The sequence below is a fragment of the Pogonomyrmex barbatus genome, unplaced genomic scaffold, assembly GCF_055798465.1.
Source record: "Pogonomyrmex barbatus isolate J1 unplaced genomic scaffold, ASM5579846v1 scaffold4, whole genome shotgun sequence".
In the NCBI taxonomy this organism is placed as follows: domain Eukaryota; kingdom Metazoa; phylum Arthropoda; class Insecta; order Hymenoptera; family Formicidae; genus Pogonomyrmex; species Pogonomyrmex barbatus.
In genome coordinates, this window is record NW_028297138.1 from 12,591,507 (window position 1) to 12,613,598 (window position 22,092).

At 35.6% G+C, this 22,092-nt stretch overlaps 4 protein-coding genes across 9 annotated transcripts in view; 2 read left to right on the forward strand and 2 right to left on the reverse strand.

Moving 5' to 3' along the window:
- Positions 1-9,223, forward strand: part of LOC105425601 (lachesin) — a 32,081-nt gene extending 22,858 nt beyond the window's left edge. The window contains exons 4-9 of one of the 3 annotated variants that reach the window (XM_011636443.2): positions 4,406-4,591; positions 5,152-5,344; positions 6,702-6,833; positions 6,917-7,036; positions 7,670-7,867; positions 8,183-9,223. In XM_011636443.2, the coding sequence (XP_011634745.2) occupies positions 4,406-4,591; positions 5,152-5,344; positions 6,702-6,833; positions 6,917-7,036; positions 7,670-7,867; positions 8,183-8,544 (1,191 nt within the window). In that variant the 3' untranslated portion in view covers positions 8,545-9,223. The remainder of the gene's footprint in view (positions 1-4,405; positions 4,592-5,151; positions 5,345-6,701; positions 6,834-6,916; positions 7,037-7,669; positions 7,868-8,182) is intronic. The other 2 variants (XM_089081034.1, XM_089081035.1) reach the window with 2 other exon arrangements.
- Positions 9,224-9,375: 152 nt separating this feature from the next.
- Positions 9,376-13,571, forward strand: LOC105425625 (uncharacterized). 3 transcript variants are annotated; one of them, XM_011636480.3, is made up of 4 exons: positions 9,376-10,058; positions 10,330-10,686; positions 10,917-11,334; positions 13,409-13,571. In XM_011636480.3, exons 1-3 carry the CDS (start codon positions 9,823-9,825, stop codon positions 11,284-11,286), a joined length of 963 nt encoding a protein of 320 aa, XP_011634782.2. In that variant the 5' UTR covers positions 9,376-9,822; the 3' UTR covers positions 11,287-11,334; positions 13,409-13,571. The 3 variants fall into 3 exon arrangements, with proteins under 3 accessions (XP_011634782.2, XP_088937162.1, XP_011634775.2); XM_089081036.1 differs by lacking the exon at positions 13,409-13,571 and adding an exon at positions 11,522-11,654; XM_011636473.3 differs by lacking the exon at positions 13,409-13,571 and having other exon boundaries at positions 10,917-11,598.
- On the reverse strand, positions 11,583-16,453 carry LOC105425617 (RNA-binding protein 47). Of its 2 annotated transcripts, XM_025217896.2 has the most exons (6): positions 15,849-16,446; positions 14,671-15,264; positions 13,577-13,751; positions 13,166-13,479; positions 12,968-13,091; positions 11,583-12,677 (listed from the first exon to the last, which is right to left on the reverse strand). In XM_025217896.2, exons 1-6 carry the CDS (start codon positions 15,969-15,971, stop codon positions 12,577-12,579), a joined length of 1,431 nt encoding a protein of 476 aa, XP_025073681.2. In that variant the 5' UTR covers positions 15,972-16,446; the 3' UTR covers positions 11,583-12,576. The 2 variants fall into 2 exon arrangements, with proteins under 2 accessions (XP_025073681.2, XP_011634763.2); XM_011636461.3 differs by lacking the exon at positions 11,583-12,677 and having other exon boundaries at positions 12,713-13,091; positions 15,849-16,453.
- Positions 16,454-17,755: 1,302 nt separating this feature from the next.
- On the reverse strand, positions 17,756-19,824 carry LOC105425641 (uncharacterized). The gene is made up of 4 exons (XM_011636501.3): positions 19,499-19,824; positions 18,571-18,740; positions 18,298-18,435; positions 17,756-18,182 (listed from the first exon to the last, which is right to left on the reverse strand). Exons 1-4 carry the CDS (start codon positions 19,596-19,598, stop codon positions 17,919-17,921), a joined length of 672 nt encoding a protein of 223 aa, XP_011634803.2. The 5' UTR covers positions 19,599-19,824; the 3' UTR covers positions 17,756-17,918.
- Positions 19,825-22,092: the final 2,268 nt, after the last annotated feature.

A 22,092-nucleotide genomic window follows, 5' to 3' on the forward strand; every position in this document is an offset into this window, starting at 1 on the left:
CAGCGATATTACGAGCAATTAATAATTAAAGTTGACAAATATTTAAGACTCCAAATATTTCAAGAGCACCGAAATATTTCAATATTTTATTACAATCATTAAATTCTTTCGTGCTAATTATGTTATTCGACTCTTAGATAAAATTTATATTAGAATTTAAGATTTAAGAGAGTTTTAAATTTTCCAAAGTTTAAATCGCGCAGACTGTTCCGCTCGTCCGGGAGATCGATTTTATCGAGTACGATGATTAGACTATTTTTCAATTGACATTACGTTATTACGTTATAATAGGGAAGAACAATACCTACATATGGAAAGATAAGCTTTCGTAAAAATGATATGCACGATCCGTCGACTTTTTGTATCGATCGTTCTTTGAACTCCTAAGGGAGAAGCCGCGAGCGACGTCACAAATGTCAAGATGTTTTCCTTGGATTTGCATAGCGAGACAATGCAAATCAAGCGAAATCATCGAGGACTCGTTGCATTTTCCAGCGACAGAAAGACAAAACGGGGAGAAATGTATCGAGAGAGACAGCGAGGAAGGCAGCGCCGCTCTCGTATCGGTTAAACTATCTATTCCGATCGATCTTACCACGCTGCTTCTTCCATCCACCGTACTATTCTTACGCTGCAAAATAATTATGGATACACGAAGACCGGACATTAAGAGAGTTGTAAGAGAACAAAACGAAAATCTCAACGCGCGTGTCTCCTCAAATCTAATTTTGCAAATATATATACATAATATTGCGCAAATCAAATGAAAATGAATGAGTGTTAATGACAAATTTGGTAGGAAATCTTTAGAATCTAATTTTTCCACATTATCGTTTATCACCTCTTTGTTCGAACTTTTATCTTTAAATATTATTGCAATTAAACGTCGAATGGAGGTTCTATTGAAGCAGACTTAAAATTAGCTGACTAATTCCAATATATTTGCTCTTTCAAACCCTCGTTACTCGTGAAAAGCTGTTTATTTTCAATCGCTGATTACTCGAAAATCTTGACATTTTGAAGAAAATCTAATCTCACCTTTAAGTCGGTTGACACTCCGTGCATTGCAACCTGTCGTGTTTATCCTTAAGCGTTTCGAGGATATTTGTATGTTTACTTTTCCAGATGCTACCAATTTTTATTAGCAATTTAGCTGCTGTGTCGGCAACTCGCTTGTTTTGTCGCAATCGTCGTCCCGTGTCAACATTGATCACGATTTAACGTCGAAACGTTCGCTCTTCGTGTATCCGCAATCGCTGGCGTGTGTGTACGTGCGTTTGTGAGGAAGGTGTTCGGTTGTACGCGCCAGAATCCAGGGAATTTCTTCTAGGATGGACCCTAGTCGCGGGTAATTCACTTTCAAGAAGAAGTCCAAGTTTTGATTGCACGCTCGAATCGCGACAATCGTTTCTATCGCGTTTCTAACGCCGTTGAAGCGTGTTCGTGGAGATGCTCGTCGCCGCCTTGTCGCTCGCGGCTGTGCCGAAGGTCTCTCCCCTCGCTCCCTCTTCCTGGAAAGAGAAAGGAAACGACGGAAGAAAGGACATAAATCAGATCCGCTAATATAGCGCCGGCTGAATAGCCCTGATTTTTGTCGCCGTACATCTCCTTCTTTTCGCTCTCCTTTTCCCCGTGCAATTCGCGCTGACTTTGCGACACCGTTTGTATGCACTTCGTGCCCTTCAACCGGAGAAGGCGATTAGATAGAAAGGTATACGGAGAATAGCCGTAATTTTGCAATGCAACAGCGTCAAACTTAAATTTACAACCCGATGATGAATTAAGAGACACGGATTGGCTCGTCGCCAAATTTATGCGAAGCTCGCACGGATACTTGTAATTATCTATATGCGCCAATAATCAATTATATAGAATTAAATATTTAAACTTGTATTGAAACAAATAATTATATAATTTTCGTACGATATTAATAATTTATTATTAGGAATATATTTATTTTATCCACAAACTATTATTGTTTGATTGGAATATTTATCTGATAGAAACTAATCAATTTGTAGAGATCCTCTATCACTTTCGCCGATTTTAATCTCTTTGTTTTGTACATATGTTTTAAGTTTTTTAACATTTATTATTCTTTGATTTCGTATAAAAAAAAAATACATGAAAATATAAATTTTTTTCATTCTCACAATTTATTATTAATTATAGGATTGTAATTATTAGATCGTATTGTGAATTTTTGTTATCGCGAAATTGTGGAGAGAAGTTTAAATTGAAAGATCTTTAATGATTCTTTGTACGTCTTTTTGTATGTATTTTCTATGCATTCGCAATCATGTTATACCTTCGTGAAATCAAAATCTTCAATCTCGACTTTGTTCAATTTCCGATCAGTTACTGCGATAACATTTACTCTCTTGTTTCATTTCCCATCTCGTTTGGATGTATTGTCGACGCGGAAAGAAACCTCGCGTGCGCGCACGTAAAATATTATATTTTTACTCTTTATCTTTTTTTTCTATTCTCGTTTTGTTCAATCACGTCCAGTATACATTTTTTATATGATTTTATTTTTTTTTTTCGCAACGTGTGCATACTTTGTTTTCCACACAGAGAAAAGAGAGGAAATCCTTTACCACTGCACGTTTGCGTGACGGTGAGGAACAAAATTCACCATAATGCATAACAAAAAACACGTTCGTTCTCGCGTTAAGATATCTGAATCGAAAGCTATTTAATTTGGCAGCTGCGTCGAACTCATCGTCACGTTACACATAACCGCGTCTCGTGCATCCAATAGCGTCTAATCTCAGAAATTTAACCCCTTACCACAGTCCCGTGTAACGATCGGTGCAGCTCTATCTAAAGCCTCCGATGCTGTGTCTCTCCATGAGAAACTCAACCCTTGTAATTAAACGCGCGTACTGTTACGTTAATAATCTGTTTCAAATTGATTGACAAAGGTAGACGTTTTTTTTTTTACTATATGTGTAAAAAAATATAATATCGTACGGAATATCGTTTTTCAAAAATGCGTACGTCGAGTACGAGCGAGCAAATGCGACGTAGAAATGCGAAATTTCGACAGGCCACACATGGATATCTAAGTTCAACTAAATTTAGTAACCGAATGTCACGTAATACCGCCGTAAATGCAATACCCTGAGATGCAATGTCATGTAGACCATGCCGCGCGCGTCAGACATATCGGATGGACACTGGGCCGATTGCTCCTGATCCACGTAGGATCACGAAACGTGATCCCGGCAAGCGGGTTGTCACCGCGAAAGCTCTGTTTCCAACAGGTAGATACTCTTTGCCCTTACCTTATTTATCCCATACCTTAAATTCCATTTGCCGATCGAAGCACGGCGACACGAGCTTTTGTCCGCGATTTAAAAGCCCTTTTATCCCGCTGAATGGCTCCGTCGTTGTCTGAAATATGACAGATCGGGCTGCCGACCCAAGTCGGCGCTGAGAGAGATGGAGGCTGCAAGCGCGGAATAGGGGTTGTAGCGGCGTAAACCCGAGCGGAATTTCAGAGTGCAACCCCTAACGCCGCATCGGTGTTTCGGTATGAATACCGATAAGCGCCTTTCGCAAGCACCCCAGCGCTTTTTAAGCACCACCCCGCCACCGTGCTAATGAAGAGTCTTCATACGAGGTAGCTCGATCTCCCTCCGTTCTTCTCTTATGCAAAACGCGAGCTTCCCTCTCGCACGAGAAAGACCAAAAATCTCTTCTGCGTATCCCACGTTATTATCTTTACGGCATTCTTTTGTTGCGTTCGCGCAAAAAGCTTCGTGAAAAGCATACATCGTATACGTCGTTTAGTTTAACATATTTGTTTATTCAATTATTTCTCTACTTTATTAATTTATTTATTATTTTCTTAACATTTCCTAATCGTTAATCGTGAAATGCAATCGCTTGAGTTTCAAATAACTTAGAGGGTAAAATTACTCGACTTTCATATAAAAGTTCGGTTTATTGGCTTTTTTACTTTCATTTTATCAATTATTCACTTTATCAATTTCACTTTATCAATTACTCACGTACGCATTTATGATTTGCATAAATATAACTTGACAACATCGCGAGCTAAATTAAACGTACATTTTTCAAATATTACGTTAACGGTGCTTCGTAAACATTTCATTATTGGATACGACCGGGATGTTTACGAAGAAATGCATATTCCCTAAAGATATTTATAAAAGGCAGAAATGCAAAACACTCGTCATTTGCGAATTTTTTTATAAATTTGCAAATAAATTTAGTAAGTTTACACCGATTGTCAAACATGGTTGATAGATGGTTATGAATCATATTTAACATATTAGCTGCGCTTTATATAATTTTGATTTCAAATTGTCGTTTATACGTGGTCCATTAAATTATTAAATGGACGAAATGAGCACCTTTGTCACGTCACGCGCAGGTCGCCTGGATAAAGTCGGATTCGCGTGCGATTTTGGCCATTCACACGCACATGGTGGCGCACAACCCTCGCCTGTCCGTCACTCACAACGGCCATAACACATGGAAGCTGCACGTGACTAACGTTCAGCCGAACGACTCCGGCACGTACATGTGTCAAGTTAATACGGATCCTATGAGGAGCCAGGTCAGTAGAGCCGCTGAACATTAGCGCGACAGTCATCGCTGTTCTCTATCACGTTCTACGTTGCCGGCGAATAGGGGACGATACGTCGTCCCGTCCTTCTATGTAACGCAAATGTCGCGTGAATGCGGCGTATACACGCCGCGTTTATGTCCGTACAAAACGGAGAACATTCAAACCGGGAAACGCTCGTAATAGTCTCCCTTTGATAAGCTATTTTTTTTCTAAATTGAGCTAATATTTTTTTTTTTTTTTTCAAATTTCTCGCTTCAACTTGCAAATTTGTCTCGTCTAAAGATTAGTTATCTTAAATACAGGGGATACCTTTTTGACTTCTCCTACTTTTTTTTTTTTCATCTTTTTTCCAAGTTAATTATAAGTACGTCAGAGAAAAATTAAAGACTGACAATATTAATTAATATTTACAATTTTGAATATTGCACTATTGTTGTATATATCGAAACTGTTTCTCGTTAATTAAGTTCGATTTTTATCGAATGTACAGTAGTTAGGTACAGATCGGCACTTTCCCGAATAGTAACGAATGCGGATTTTGCGCGCAGACCGGCCACATGAAGGTCGTGATACCGCCCGATATCATGGATCTGGATGACACCGCGGATATGCTAACTGCCAAGGAAAACGGCGATCTGTTATTGCGGTGCAGAGCTACCGGTAATCCGGAACCTGTCGTGGTCTGGCGACGGGAAGACGGCCGAAACATCACGCTGAGGAACGAGAACCATACCAAGCAAAGTACGATGCTAAGTAGATCCAAAACGTTTTGGCGAATGCACGCGAAGGAATCAAACGAGACACGTAAAACGAAGACGTAAAAATTAAGTTAGAAAAGAGGAAATGATGTAGAAATAAAATGTCCTCTATCCTCGTTCTCCGCGATTTGCATGAAAATTCAAAGAGACACTGATATATTTTACGACGTATACATACACACACACACATATATATATATATATATATATATATATATATATATATATTTCACGAAATAATTAACGTTGACAGGAACATGCTTATTATGCGATCAGACTGAAAAGTAATACAATATGGAATATAATAGAAACCCATATTCGAATTTGATTAGTTGTTAATTAAACGATAATGCTTATATTATCTCGTGAAAGTGATATAATCGCCCGTCGCGGTCTTTAAAATGGTGAATTAAAATTCCACCGAGGCATATCGTTAAATGCGCCCCCGCCGAAAATAGATGAAAATTCCCACCGTCGCGTCGGGATTATGACTAATGATTATGACGCCGAGTCCAAAGGGACGCGATTGAGTGTAGCTAAAACGGAAACCGTACGTCTGACGATTTATCTTTAATTGATGCGAGCAGCGCGCGCGGGGGTGTGATTTTCAAGATGAAAATATTCCCCGCGAGCGGATCACTTTTAAAAGGGCGGCGGTGTACGACGACGGAGCGAACCCCCGTCGTCGGTGTCCGTCGTGCCGTGTCCCGCGGAAAAGCAGCCATCCGATTAGCCTTCCTGACTGTGAGTGATGGATGTTGACTTTACATATATTTCCTCTTCGCCGCGATTCCCCCCCCCCCTCCCCTTCTATCGACTCACGTACCCGATTGCAATATCCAGTGTGTACACTGCGTCGGGAGAGCGTTACGCCACCGCGGTATCTCCATCCCGCCAGAATGACTTCGCCGTCTCCTCTCCGCCGTCATACATCAGAATCTCGATTTTATATTGTCTCGAAAGTCTCTAATCACCGGATCCTTACGTAATGACAGTCTTTGGACGCACGTTTATGCATAACGTATTCGGAAAGAATGGACAACTTTTTTTTCATGACATTCAGATGAAACGTTCGAAACGCAGATCTTTTATTCAGCTCGGGGACGAAAATTCTCATTGGAATAACATCGAGGGGATCGTTCATTATTTATTATTAGAATTCTTTTCAATTTTATTGAAAGAGAACCTGTGCGGGTGATGTAGCGCATCTCCTCGGCAGAAAGAAGGTGATATTTGAAAAATAAATCGGTCATGTGAATAAGAGTGTTGTGTCGAAAATTGAGAACGTCTGAAAGACATTTGGATTTTCGGATCTTTTTATCACGTCGGAAATATTAAAGCAGCGCGGACGTTCGAGGGTGAGCAGCTTCATCTGCGGGGCATTCAGCGACAGGAGATGGGATCTTATCTCTGTATCGCGTCGAACGGAGTGCCGCCATCGGTCAGCAAGAGATATAAAGTCAACGTCCGCTGTAAGTGTTACGTGTGCTGCTACGGGGGTTGCGATTTTCGTTTCGGTCGAGTTGCACGACTAATTACATCTTTCTCGTTAAAGTCAAACCGCTGATTAAAGTCTCAAACCAGTTAGTAGCGGCGCCCGTCGACAGCGACGTCCTCCTTCAGTGTTACGTAGAGTCCTCGCCGAAGGCTCTGAACACGTGGTACAGAAATAATGGTGAGAGAATATTGTATATGTAACGTTTGTTGAACGTATTACGTACATTAGATACTTCGTCAATTCCTTTCGAGCACAAGTTGTCATAAGCTTGTATCAAGTTTAGATGCTTGGTATGGTAATGGTTCTCTTTTTTTTTTAGCCATTATTGAAATAAATTTTTCATTTATCGATTTAGCCGATTTACCTGTTAATTGATTTGTTCTTCGTGCCAGATTGGCACAGCATTTCGTGAAAAATTCATTGGAGAAATATATAACATTTCTGTTTTAACATCTTCTGAGAATGTCTTTTAATTTCGATTTTATCATATATGCGTCAGGATTGAAATACTATAAAATACTAAAAATTTTTATATGGCGATTTTGATGAAAATTTGATGAAAATTTAGATCGCTCCGCTATTCTCTTTGCGAGGATAGTCACGCCAGTTTTATTATTTATTCCAATGAAATCGAGTCATTCTGTTGAATTAATAATTTTATCAAAAAGATTAAAATGTATATGCGTTGTAAATTTTCTAAGTTACTGAAGATATATTCTTATACTGAAACTTTTCTCCTCCATTCCCTCAAGAGATATTAATAGAGAAGGATTTTCTTTTTAAATATAGATGTAAATATATTCTTAATAGAATTACCTCTGAAGACATCTACTTCGGGGATCAAACTGCTGAAAGGCGACAAACACAACATATCGGAAGTAACTATCAACGACTATGCATATCAGCTAAATCTCACTGTCAGACGCCTTGACAAATCTGATTTCGGCACTTACACGTGCTCCGCTGAAAACGCTTTTGGAAAAGCGGAGGGATCCATAAGATTACAAGGTACAATAATCGTTATTTTCGTACAAATATTCAAAAATTCATATTAAATGTAATAAATTAAATTTAGTGAATTCCACCAAAAATAATTATGTCTTGTGACAATCTAAAAATATAACACGTGTACATATAATAAAGATCTCAGAAAACCTATTATTTTCTATAATTTATATATATATATATATATTTAAAGTTAATTTATAAATTATAAATTTTAATATATAATTTCTATATTAAATTTTTACGCGCTCAATTTAGTCTTTTAATCAGTCAGACAGTAGCCGTAATTATTCCCGTTTCTCCAAAATCAAATTGCAGAGCTACACATATCCAAATCGACGACAGTCTCCACGCGAAATACCGAAATCATCGAGAAGCATACCTGGCGAAAGCAAACGGAGAAGAAAGGAAAGAAATACTCGTATATACACGATAAAGGGGAGTTAGAGCTAATTTCGAAGGACGTGAGCCACACGACGCCGATGTCCAGACGGAATTCTTCCTCTTTGCCGAATATTGCGAACAAGTCGAGGATCTCTGCGTTTCCGGCACCAGCACCGGCGCACTTGACGCCGACGCATCTGGGCGCCCAAAATGGAGTTAAATCATCACGCGATCACACACGATCATGTTACGTGTATTTCGCCATGGTTATCTTGGTGATCTTCACTCGTAACTAAAACGAAGAGCAAGATTTTGATAAAGATGTTGAGAGCATTCAGTTACAACGAAATCGGACCGTAATTCCTGTTATTGAAAGACATCGCAGTGTAATGGATGTTGAAATAATTTTCTCTGCCATATTTTTATTTAGGTATTAAAAAAAAAAAAAAAACGCGATGGAGATGCATTGCATCGAGACCATCAGTATTTTGCTGTAAATAATGAAACGTTTTTATGACAATAAAAAAAGAATGTAGTTACATATATCTGAAAAATAGACGATCACGCTGTTAAAATCGCACGCTTGTAACTGCCATCATTATACATTCGATACAGTATCCGCTAGCTATTAATTTTTCATAACATAATACGACAAATTGACGTACAATATTTTTCTGTTTTGATGATGGAACACCATTTTACATTTTTTTCAAATAGTAGGCATTATTAAACGTAAGAATTAGGAGAGTCGTTCCGATTGATTCGTGTAATTATCGCGCGGTTAATAAATAAGCGTATATGTTGATACAGTAATTAATGAGGGGTCCATACTAAAAATCGACTGAATTCAAAATTCGTTGGTCTTTAGAAACTGACTGAGTAGATTCATTCGTCTCTAGGAAACAGCTGTATTTAACTCTAACGAAAATTATGGCATGTATATATGTATGACAATAAATGTTGTTTCTACTATCATCCGTGAGCGATTCTCCTCTTTCAGGAGATCCCAGCACTTTTCTTTCCTTTTTTTCTTTTAACTAAACAAAAAAAAAAATAGAATATTTGAGACATGTAACATGAATATAATCGTCAAAACTTTAGAATATCTATAATTTCTACATTGCGGCAGAATTAAAGATAAAATTTTATTTATAATTTTATATGCTGTATAATATGAAAAATATTTGAAAGACTAGGGACGCATATGTATATAAAATATATATTAAAATGTATATTAAAACGCACATATATAAAATACTCGGCGTATAAAATCATAAATAGAATTCTATCCTCGAATTTCCTGACGCAATTTATCTAAAGTGGACTTATTTACGTAAAAACGTTTTGTAAAAACACATCCGTTTTCTAACATACGATAATATAATCATCGAGCGACATTTTATAAAAACGTACTATATAATTCATCGCGATAAAAGTAGATGCGTAGAATGTTGGTTATTCGATTATACTGATTTGTGTTATCGTTGACAAAAGGAAAAAAATGAACCGGAGGATGTCCGCCCACATCATATGTTGTCACGTACCGCTCGTTTCGAGGACGCTTAGTTTAGTCAATGATTTTGTTGCGAGCGAGTGCTACAATGAAACGTTTGCTATTAATTTACCTTTTTTATATACTCTTCCAAGTGGCTTTATTGGAATCACCATGCGAGACGATCACGTACAAGCAAAAAAATAATGTTGACTTTCGATGCACTCAATTGACGACGCTGGAAAATAATTTGGATCAAGCGTGGACCAACACGACGAGCATCACAATTTTCGATTCGAATATACCTAACATATCTGGGTAAGAACGTAAAAGAAATCATTTGGAAGTTGTGAGAAAAGAATTGGTATAATCAATTTTTATACACTATAATATACAAGTTCAAATTTACTCTTTTTTTGAAATGTCTAGCATCATTTTCTCATTATTTTATAATTTCGAAATATTCGTACTTATTCTAGATAGTCTTCTTCTGAATATTCATTTTTTATCGAATATATTACAGGCGCTTTTGCGAATTTATCATGTCGTCGAAGTAATCCATAATTTTTTTTCGTACCTTCCACCAAAGGCACAGTTTCGCAAAATTCGGAGCGACCCTTGAAACCTTAGACCTGCACGAATCGGGTATACAAACATGCGATGCTGAGGCATTCATAGGCCTTACTAAGTTGAAAAAACTGATGCTTTGGGGCAATAAACTGACGAACGTGCCGGCAGAATGGCTCATGAACATGTACTCTCTGCAGACTCTAGATTTATCGTTCAACTTCATCCAGTGGCTCGATTGGAGAGTTTTTCAGATGCTTCCTAATTTGGAGAACTTTTACTTCGACTACAATCAACTCAGCTACATCGACTATAGCCTGTTCGCTTATCTGGGTAATCTGAAAAGAGTGAGATTCAGCAAAAATCCATGGAAATGGCCGTAAGTTATATCAAAATATCGAGGTAATATTAAGATATTGGCTAGAAGTTACTCCGCTATCAGCTTGGAGTAATCTATTACGAAATTTTTCTTTTCATACAGAATTTAGTATTTTGCAAAATTAAATTTCTTCAATAAGGAGCTTAATCACGTTTCTGAATAAATAAAAAAATGTTAGTGAAATAATTTTTTATCATATAGATGTGCTAACATATATAACACATTCTCAGGTATCGCGCTCGCTTGACGTGGCAATTGGAGAATCAAAAGGTCGAGATATCGGATATGTGGGAGGATTGGAACTGGATGAACGTTGTGATCAAGGACTGCATTGAGAGTGGTCGCGGTGAATTGCCGAGCGATAAGGTGCTCGACTGCGCTGTAGAGAAACTGCTCGAGTTTACGTACGAGACCTTCAGCGCGCAGGAGAGGAGCAGCGCGACCGGATGCAGCGAACAGGCCAAGCGATTAGTGCATTGCATGAGACCGCGCAATGCCATTGGCGATACCGATTACGAAACAGTGCGAAGGATTCTAGAGGATTATTCCACGATTCTGCCGCCGATGCAAAGGGCGCTGAGCCCCTTTCCGTTGAAATGATAAACGCGCTTTGTCTCTGTCTTCTCAGGGACTTCTTTTAAGATAAAGGTAAAGTCTTTAGACTACGCTTCTACGTCAATTTATTATTTTACTCTACAATTGAGAGAACTCTTAATCGAACCTTCCTTCATCCTTATTCAGTATTTGTATGAATTTAAAATGAATAAATAAAAAAAAATGCGCGATTATATATTTTAATATATAGTAATATGTACATAAAACTTTTTTGTTATAGAAATATTTTTTTCAATGTTAACAGAGAGAGAATAAAGATAAAAAGATAAAATAAGAATAAATTTTGTACAAAAATAATGCCTTTATTATATTTTATACATAGAGGTATTACGAAATAAACACATATAATCGCAGATTCGATAATGTAACACATTTGTTTCAACTTCGTACATTTGTAAAACGATTATACCAAACACAGCCGGTATCCTATTTAAACATAGAATTAATCTTTTATTTTCCATAAAAAAAACTTAAAAGAACATCTATTAATTGTGATAAACGTATATATTAAGGACTTTAATTTAAATAAAATAACAATTTTTAACATAAAGAATTTAACTGCATAAAAGAATAAATAAAGTTATAAAATCTCTGGCAGTATTTGGAATTTGTAAGTATCAGATTTTCTAAATTATTATGAATGAAATACATTTCAGGAGAGAATTCATCGCATTGCAAAACTATATTTTTTAAAATGGCCATTGGTGTAAATAATCATAAAGATTTGTTATAGATTATAATTTCATTAAATCATTACACAAGCTTTAATCATTTATTTTTCAATATATCTTAAGTACTTCTTCAAAAGTACATTGTCTAAGAATTACGATTTAAGATCAGTTTTGAATTAAAAAACTTCACAATCATTATTAAAATAAATGGCCATGTATATTTAAATAGATTAAAATTTCATCAAACATTATAATTTTACAAATTGTAATAATTTAAAATTTATATATCTTATTAGCATTCAAATAGAGTCAAATATATCTGAAAAATTAAAATTTGAAAGTACATTGTCTCAGAACTGTAACTTAAAATTAAATATTGAGCCGAAAAATTCCATAAATTAATATCGATAATAATTATTATTCTATATCTAATTAATATCGATAATAATAATTATTCTATATCTAATTAATATCGATAATAATAATTATTAAAATATCTAAATTAAAAATAGATGATGAATAGTTATCAAATTCTTTTGCAATTATGTCAATAAATTTTATATATGAACAGCAAATGATAAGACAATAGAAACTGATCGTAAATTTAATTTTGGATTATTCCTGAATGCCAAACAATCGGCGCATCAATCACAGGTTTCATGTCTATTCTTGGCTGAACGTAATATTGTGCCAATGGCTGCGGCGCTACAAAAATACGTGCAAAATAGCGTTAAAACGCAACGCATTGTGTATTGCAAAAATATTTTACGAGGTAAACAAAGAGCGAACGAGATTTTATGGTAAACGGTACTTGTCGATTACTATTGAAAATCGAAATTTTGTAAATATCACACATGTTTTTCGTTGTCAGGTCAGAATTGAATTAATCCGTATATAGAAATATTTTGTAAAAATCGCCTTTGATTCAACGTACAAATAGAGAACAAAATAATCAAAAGCTTTTAATATAACACAAGCCAAAATGTTATACGTACCATGATTCGCGCCGTTCAAATATTGATACATTTTAAGGGAGGTCGCGCTCAGAGCTTTATGTTTCGACGCCATTGGTTCCCCTTGAAATTCGAACATGATTATCTCATCTTTGTGAATAATAATCTAAAACAATACAAAAGAAATATATTATCAGATATAAATAAAAAATCCGGACATTTTAAATAAGAGACATTTACTTTGCCAATATATCCGGGAACATCCTGCACTTGTATGCAGTCAAAGGTGCATATTGCATCAAATTTCTCCTGGACAAAGTTCTGCAGAATCTTCATTTGTGCTAAGTAAACATTGTCATCTTCGAGTTGAGTTTTCTCAATCGCCTTGATGCAACGTTTCTTGCCTTGTTTTGAGCGCGAAATTTCGATCTTCTGAACATTCGAGTTGGCCACCGCTTCACGAATGTATCGTTGTCTTTCTAGAATCTTGGATGCTCCAATAGGTTTCGCCCAACGGATCTCCCAACCTTGTTCTTCGACGATGCTACCTGGATCTAAAAGTAAAGGTACTTATATAAAAAGTTAAATGTAAAAGCTAAATGTTATTTTAAATTCAAAATAAAGTAAAATTTACGTTGCTTGCATACTCACATTGCATTATGTCCATTACGGTCTGCGCGGCTTCGCGATTTTCGTAGTGAATGAAAGCGAAATGATTGATCTTCTTTAGCTTTAATATCGGCACGTTCGTGTGCCTGTAGAAAATCTCCCTCACCTTCTGTTGCGGCATATCGAGCGTGAGGTTCCTTACAAACAGAGCCGTCACCTATTTGTCATCACGTACGATATTGAGTTAGTACAACATGTCCTGTTTCATGTGCCACTATATATACACATATAGATACATACATATATACGTACGTACACACACACACACACACACACACACACACGCGCGCGCGCGCGCGCGCGCGTACATATATAAAATATACAATAATATACAGTGATATATGAAATGTGAGATTTGTAACGATATATTTTACAACACGCTCTTTTTAAAACATTCCCATATATTATTACATCATAGGTTTTATTTTTAAAATTAAAAAGGAGAGAATTTTTTTATTATAATTATGTCAGGATACTTAATTTAATCAACATGAGTTCAATCAACATGAAAATAATTTTAATATAATAAATTTACTACTTATTCATATTCTCTAATGTTGAAAAAAATGTACTAGTCAATAAATTTTTATCAAATTAGTTCAATAATTAATAATAAACAGTTACAATAATGACTAATAAATTATCAGACATGAAAACTAAAAGATATGTTATTTTTTAATCTTTTCTGATTCGGAATATATTATATAAAATTACACAGAATGCGATTTATGTAAACGCTTCGATTTATTCAATCTCTATTTCAATAATGACATATGTTCGGTAAAGCGTTAATAAAACATTTTTTCATGTTTTATTTTATAAAATTATACATTTTTTATCTTTTCTCGTTCATATTGATCAATTATCTCTTCAAATACTCACGATTATTATTGCATTTTATTATATATTGTTAAATGGGAAATTAATAAAATATCGAATCGTAAACGGGAGAAAAACGGGAGGAAGGGTAATGTTGAATTATCTCCAAAAAAAGAAATTGTAAAATTGTAAAACGATGGATCGACGGTTGTCAATTTTACCATTTTTCCAATTTTGAAAAAAAATTAAAAGTTCACCGTTTGCATGATGTCCTCGTCGATCGGATCGCCCGGCTCCGGATCTGCCCAGTCCACCGCGATCTCGTGATCCCACAGCATCACTTTGCCGGGGATGAGCTTGCGCCGAGCCATCGCGGCTGCTCGATGGTCCTGGAACTCGACGAAGATGAAGCCGCGATTCAGATTGCGATCGTAAGCACTTGGATATAAGTAGATGTCCGTGATGCCATCCAGTATTTTAGTCAACTCCTCCATGAATTCAGACTTGGTCTTAGTCTTGGGCACGCCGCCGAAGAAGAGCCGACAATTGTCCATGGACTTGACCACGCCGATACGATGGCCCGGTCGGATCTCGTGGCCATCGAGACGCTCGCACGCCTCTCGGGCGATCCGCGGTTCCTCGTACAACGCGAACGCGTAGCCGCGCGTTGATCCGGAAAAGTCGAGCATCAGTCGCAGTTCGAGAAGACGGCCCACCTGTTCCAGTAACGGCATCAGCTCATCCTCGTAGCAGTCGCGCGGTAAACGCCCCAGGAACACTTCTGCGCCCTTACCCCGCTGCCGCTCGCCGCGCGCCACTTCTGGTGCCGTCAACCGTCGCTGTCCGTTCTCCTGTATGCGTCGAAATTTTTTGTGCAATTAGGATAATAGAAGGAAAAAGATATTTAGATATTCAGAAATGAAAAAAAAAGGAAAAATTTTTTGTAATTATTCATGTAATAAGAAAATTAGATTTTATAACACATATTCATTAATTTTTCTGATCCAGCAAAAGATGTAGCTCTAATTTATAAATGCGATTAATTGTACTTTCTTGGATAGATTGATAAGGCATTAATTAGAAAAGAGGAATCAATATTGTTATACCTCTTATAAATCAATCACCCCAACGTTTTCAAGTTACTTCAATTCAATTTTTCTCAATCTCCTACACTAGAAAGAACTATTTCATTGTTTGTCGAATACAGCTTATAACATTAGAAAAACAATAACATAGATAAAAACAATAACATAAAAATTTTATAAAAATGTCTACGTACTGATGTACATTTTATAAATCACTGTCTCTTTCCCATCAATATTTTGAAGTTGTTACTTCAAGTCTTCCCAATTTTTATCGACTAAAGAAATTATTTTATATACGAATGTGTTCTAATATTAAAAAATAAATAAAAAATAATAATCAGTCTCTGTACTTGCACGAGCTCATAATGCGTACGACGCAGCATCTCCAAGAGTCGCATGGTACGCCGACACTCGCCAACGAGTTCGCCGTCGTTACTCATCGTCATTGACACGCAATCCCACGAACTGCACATGGCGAACTGGCAACAGGACACTCTGTGCAAAGATTTGGGGGGGTAGGAGAATCAGAAGAATCGAAGTGGGGTGAAGTGATTTTTGGGGCCCGATTCCAGGAAGAGCGCAACGCGAAACAGTTTTTGCGTCTAGGCTCATTGCGTGTTCTATAAAGTTCGAGAAAAGTAAACAATTGTCTTTCTCTTTCTAGACTTTTATCTTCTCCTTTCATATATATTTATAAATTTTCCTTGACAAAAACCTTCACTTATATGTTCATTTTGAGAGACATTTTTATATGAGAGTTATCATAATAAATTAATGAGTTGAATTTCTTTCCTTATTGATATTACTTTAATCCTTTTATTTTCGCGATTAACACAATGCATATTGTAATTTATATATTTTTATGCACATGAGGCATTATTTTATCTGAAAAATATAATCTCTTACAGTTTGTCTTAATTATATATTTTCTTGAATGCAATTATTTTATTTTATTACATAATTAAATTATGGTCATTTAAGATTAGATTGAGAAGAATATAAATATTAAATAATAATATAAATAATATAAAAAATTGGAGAAGCAGAACGGTTAATGTTGACACAGCACTCTTTTCATGTACACGGAGAAAGGCTAATACGCGGAATCGTCTAGTTCTCTTGCTTCTATGCGTTAAACGAAGAGAAAAGAGGATTCTCAGAACAGCTCCCGTGAGCGAGACAAAAAACAAAATGACATGATATTGGAATTATACTCTCCTTGTTGGGATATTAAATTAAGATGAAATATTACATTTAATTTTGCTTTCAGTTACATTAATGCGAATCTAATTTCTCATTCATACCGAATAAAAAACTTTTTATGCAAGAATATATACAAAAATATATATAATTATTTTAATCATAATTACATATAATATTTTTAATTATAAACATATTTGATTACATATGGACAATTTTTTCTCATATCTTCAAACTTAGTTTTTTGTGAAAGAAACAATGTGGAAATTATTCATTTAATTATTTTTTATGTTTTTTCGTTACTATTATTTTTCTTATAACAAAAATATCAGAAATTTTACAAAAAAAAAGAAATTAATGTGAACATTTATGAAGATATTTCATAAATAATATATATATATATATATATTTATATATATTTATATATATTCGTGCATAAAAATTTTTTACTGATAAAAAATTTTTATAAATTAATTTTATATAATTATTTATAATTATATAAAATTAATTTATATAATATATTAAATATTTGTAAAGATTTTATAAATCTATATTATTTTAACAGATTTTATACTTAAACATTTTTTATATAATGATTTTCTAATCAATTATGGAATTGCAAGCGTGAGATAAAAGTTGATAAATTAAATGCTTATAAACGCTTCGAAGCATTTTTTGATTAATCTATTTTAATAAAATTGTAATAAAATTCTTTGTCTTGATTAGTCAATCAAATGCCGATATCTAAGCATAATTACGAGTAGGTCACCGATAATGTAGATACGATGATTTTTCGACCGTTGGTAAAAATATTTAATTAATTGTACTTGTTAACTGATAGTAAGCGGTAAATTTCACATTCGATACCATATAAAGTTTTTGCTAATATGATTTTATTGATAAATATAAATATTTCGCATTGCGTGATTCTTCGCAACATGTAGCGTAACATGTTTAAAAGATAATTACCTCTGTTATATAATTAAATGCAATTTGTATTTTGCACGTATATCAACGAGCAATCTTTTATAAGAAAAAAACGAGAAAATAAGAGCCATTCGATATTAGAAATATTTAATAAAATTATAAATTTTTTATATATAACTTATAACGTGTATATAAAAATATTTTCATATTACATTTACATATTTACATAATTTGAAAAAGGCAGGTAATATTGGCAGCCAAGATGAATCGCAAAAATAATTCTTTTGTACCAATTATAAGGTACATATATCGTAATCTATACATTTGAGATCATCGATAGTATTGTACAGCGACATTTGTGACGTAGGTATTGTCCGGTCAAGTAATGCACTGAATTCTTTATAATTTTTGACCAATTGATGAATTTTATCATTTATATCCGGACAAGAAACACCGGTTTCAATTATACTGCTCAATCTATCGGTATTGTCCGCACAGGTCGAAAATTGTTCTATGAGCTGCAATTCCTCCTTTAATGCTGCGTTCAATATAGTCACCTGGAAAAAAAACCACAAGAGTTATGTAATGCTTAAGTGCCACGGTATCTACATGTGGCGAGAACAACGGTGATTATATTGTTGACTCAATAATGATTAGAATTGCAATACAAACGCGTTTTGCTCTCTGTTGGAATTCCTCTAATTTCCTGCGCATACTCTCGAACTCAGCTTCCGTATATTGTATTTCTTGAAGTTTATCCTCGTCCGCTAGAACATTGTTGGGTACAGCGATGAATTTGTTCACGAGATTCTGAAAATGAAACAAAGATTAATACCATGCATGCAATATGATCTCTATTATCATTTTAGTTTTTAATTTAGCAGATACATAAAATAATTTATGTATTTAAATATAACTGATTGTATTTAATTTGAAAATAATTACCTCAATGTTTTTTAAATGAGGCTCTGAAGCCACATAATAAGCTCTTATAAGTTTTTCCTCATTTGTCTTTAGCATGGTCAAATTATCCGAGTCTAGTTTATATATTTTTTCCAAAGTTTCGCACAACTTTCTACTTCTAGACTGTATCCTTTCCATCACAATATTTTTGACTACAACAAAGAAAAATTTATTAATTTATTATTAAATCATCAAGATTATTAAAGTAGGATTTTTCATAAATTACAAGCGTCTAATTAAGAAAACAATAGATAATACTACAAAAGCATTCAGTGCAATTGAAAAAAATCTACAATTCACATGTATTTAAAACCAAACTAAGGGCTTAAAAAAATTTTAATCTTTTTTCTCAAATAAGAAAGGCTTGTAAATTTGCCATTTTGATTTTTTTCAACAAGTTTCTTGGTAGATACGAGCACAGTTACATAGTATTTTACAAGATAATAATTTACATTTTGCATAATGATCTACGCGTGACTCACGAAAGACCAGACCATAAAAAAGCAAGCGTGCAACGGAGATCGAGATTGAAGGAAAGGATCAAGATAAAGGACGCGTTCGTCGAGGGGAGCCGCTTCTCGGCCGGCGTAGCGTCTTCGTACGCGAATGCGACGCCACGCTCCCGCTCGCGTTCCCCCCCTCGCGATAGATCCGTCGAAGGCGTCCCGGTCTCTGGACGAGTGTGACTCTAGTCATGATCGAATGCCACATGAAACTAGAGTACACCCGTCCAGCGGCAACAAGACGAGCAGCAGGGGACCGCGGGATTTCGAGGAGCGATACGCAATATCCCGCCGCAACGGTCGGCGTCTGCCTTTCTCCTCGATCCCCGGCTGATTGGAGTTTGTCAAACACGCGATCCGTCAAGCGACGCGCGTGTCGAAAGCTAGAATGCAGGCGGGCGACTTACGAGTCGCATACACGGCTCGGGAATGGAAGCCGAACAGCTGCATCTCGTATTCCTCCCGTTTGCGTTTCCGCGACTCGGCGGACGCGATGCCGCTCTCCATGATCAGGGCAGGACCAGATGAGACGAGAGAAAGCGAGAAATCCTCCACCCTCGCGAACGAGCCTCGGTCCTCTCGATTCCTATCCGACGGTGGGCGGCAAGCGGCTGCTCGCTCTTCCCGCACGGGAACACCTTGACGTCCGTTGACAAATGAACATGGCGTCTCTCGGCGAGCGTACGCGTACGAAAGCGTCCTTTGTCCCGCCGCGTTCGCCAATGCATCGCAACAGTCGCGCGACGCGCCGGGGCACGGTGGGGCCCCAATCGCGCGCGAGATTTTTCACCGGCAGCGCCGCTTCGAACAACGGACGTCTTTCGAAACCGAGTCTGATTCGATCCACCCAACCGATTACGAAGGTGACTGCAGCTTTCACGTGGGAAATAAACAAAAACTTATCATGCTCCGATTAAAATGCAATCGTATCGATTCGCAATTATAATTGGGAATAATCTCCGCTAGATACTGCCATGTTTGATCTTAAGTTTGTAGTAATTGACTTTTCTTAAGATGTATCTCAGGTAGCTTAATTTTAAATTGTTTAGTTTAAGAGATAATTTTTTAAGTTAAAATTAAATTTTTCCTCGATTATAAATACTTTAATCTAGATGGACTTATTTCCAGATTCTTGTGCAGTGTTTTTTTTCCTAAATAAAAAAAATTGTAATTGACTTTTTTTCACAGACTGATGACTGATCCGCACGGTCATTTGAGCTTAGCGAATCATAAATTCGAGCTCCCTACATTGCGAATACATATATACACACATACACACATTCATTTTATTATTACACTCTAAAAAAATCCACTCAATTAATTTTTTTATCATGCTTTATCTACGTAGAGAAAACAAATCTAATGCGCACTTCAAATAAATTTTTTATTTCATTCACGTGCATAATTTAGTTACGATACAGTCCGATAAATATTAATCGGCTGTAAACTCTTATCTTTTTCGATGAATTTTAATATTTGTTATATTTACCTTAATAGTTAATAGTTGTGTTGTTATTCATGAGAGCGCGACGATAACCATTCGGCGAGGGACCCTGTTTGTTATCGTACGCGCAAAGCGGAAGTGCATGGTGCCGTTCACCTGGCGGATACGAATTTCAAATATTTTTTGTCACATTCTGGTAACACTAACTACTATTGTTTCCATATCTTTAAAACTTTATGTTTTTTCGCGAAGATCTAGGAAATAAAAAAAAAAATGAAAATGAGTTGAGATTATCTCCTTGAATCTCGAATTTCACCGCGTCAATAGATTAAAATAGAAATTTTATTCGATATTACACAATCGCGAATGGATTGTATATTTATGAACTAATTAAAATCGTTGTAAATTACTTCGTCGTTACGAGCGTACTTCTCTTTGGAATGCGTTGCACGTTGAAAATAATGCAGGAAACGAATCGAAGGCTGGCGATTCGAGTGTTAATTTTATTCGTGCAATAATACACGTGTCTTTCTACGCGAGGATTACATTAGTTATAATTGCTTATTTGTGGCCGAGTGAATCACATCTGTTTCGCACATTTGCGGTTAATAACGATTGGCGCAACGCCTTCCTTTCCCGGCAAAATGACAGCATGCTTATTTTCGGTGAAAGGTGATTTGCGTGTATGAAAATATTTCCTCCTTCCTCATTTCTAGGAAAACAAAGTTTCTCTGAATAAGACTCCTTTGAAAAAAACATAAATATTCGCGGCTCGAACGGATATTTGGTATTTCTCGTAAAAGTAAGCGAGTGCAATTTCACAAGAATAAAAGTCGATTATGCACCTTCCCACTGCCATCAATTGTGCACCTTCCCGCTGTATGACATCACTATTTCTTTTTTGTGATGGATTAGTCACGCCGTTGATAAGTCATGCTTATACAATACATACTTGACAAACGTTAATGTAGTTCATGCCAAAAAAGAAACTTGTATGTCATATGTATAATAGGTTGCATATATATCTGCCGAAATATAATCAATAACAATGTAATAATTTTCCGTTCTATCGTGACTTCTCTTTGCTTTATTATTAATAGAGATCACGGATATTGAGATGAATTAAAGTAATTATTTATAAAAGAAGACCGACAAAAAGAAGGATTAATTAATGAATTGGTTAATTGTAATCATAACTTATTTATGAGAACTCGGAGAAAATTAAGAAGCATTACGCTGCATATAGAATGTTTTTTAATATTTCATAATGTGGAAAACGAGATCACATTTTTCTTGAAATTAATCCTGTCTTCTCTTAAAAATTGATATTTTAATTGGCTTTCTTCTTTCAGAAAAATTCTGTCATGTCGAGAGAAAAAAGTTATAAAACAAACTTTTCAAAAAAAGAAGGTAAAAAATGTAAAAAAGAAGGAGAGAAATTATGTAAAAAAAAGTATGTTTGTGTGCAGACAGAACGATTTTCGACATTACGATCCGCTTGTTAATCAATCGTCAAACTAATGTGTGCCTTTTCAGTTGCGTAAAAATCTTTGAGCA

What these genes read in the sequence shown, in the direction of transcription:
- LOC105425617 (XM_011636461.3), bottom strand. Translation starts at nt 15,971, where the DNA reads ATGTGCAGTTCGTGGGATTGCGTGTCAATGACGATGAGTAACGACGGC. An exon ending in CGCATTATGAGCTCGTGCAA is followed by an intron (nt 15,265 to 15,848) that starts GTACAGAGACTG and finishes CGACGCATACAG; the next exon opens with GAGAACGGACAGCGACGGTT. An exon ending in TTCCCGGATATATTGGCAAA is followed by an intron (nt 13,092 to 13,165) that starts GTAAATGTCTCT and finishes GTATTGTTTTAG; the next exon opens with ATTATTATTCACAAAGATGA.
- LOC105425625 (XM_011636480.3), top strand. Translation starts at nt 9,823, where the DNA reads ATGATTTTGTTGCGAGCGAGTGCTACAATGAAACGTTTGCTATTAATT. An exon ending in AATATACCTAACATATCTGG is followed by an intron (nt 10,059 to 10,329) that starts GTAAGAACGTAA and finishes CTTCCACCAAAG; the next exon opens with GCACAGTTTCGCAAAATTCG. An exon ending in AAAAATCCATGGAAATGGCC is followed by an intron (nt 10,687 to 10,916) that starts GTAAGTTATATC and finishes ACACATTCTCAG; the next exon opens with GTATCGCGCTCGCTTGACGT.
- LOC105425641 (XM_011636501.3), bottom strand. Translation starts at nt 19,598, where the DNA reads ATGGAGAGCGGCATCGCGTCCGCCGAGTCGCGGAAACGCAAACGGGAG. An exon ending in CTCATTTAAAAAACATTGAG is followed by an intron (nt 18,436 to 18,570) that starts GTAATTATTTTC and finishes TTTCATTTTCAG; the next exon opens with AATCTCGTGAACAAATTCAT. An exon ending in TCCAACAGAGAGCAAAACGC is followed by an intron (nt 18,183 to 18,297) that starts GTTTGTATTGCA and finishes TTTTTTTTCCAG; the next exon opens with GTGACTATATTGAACGCAGC.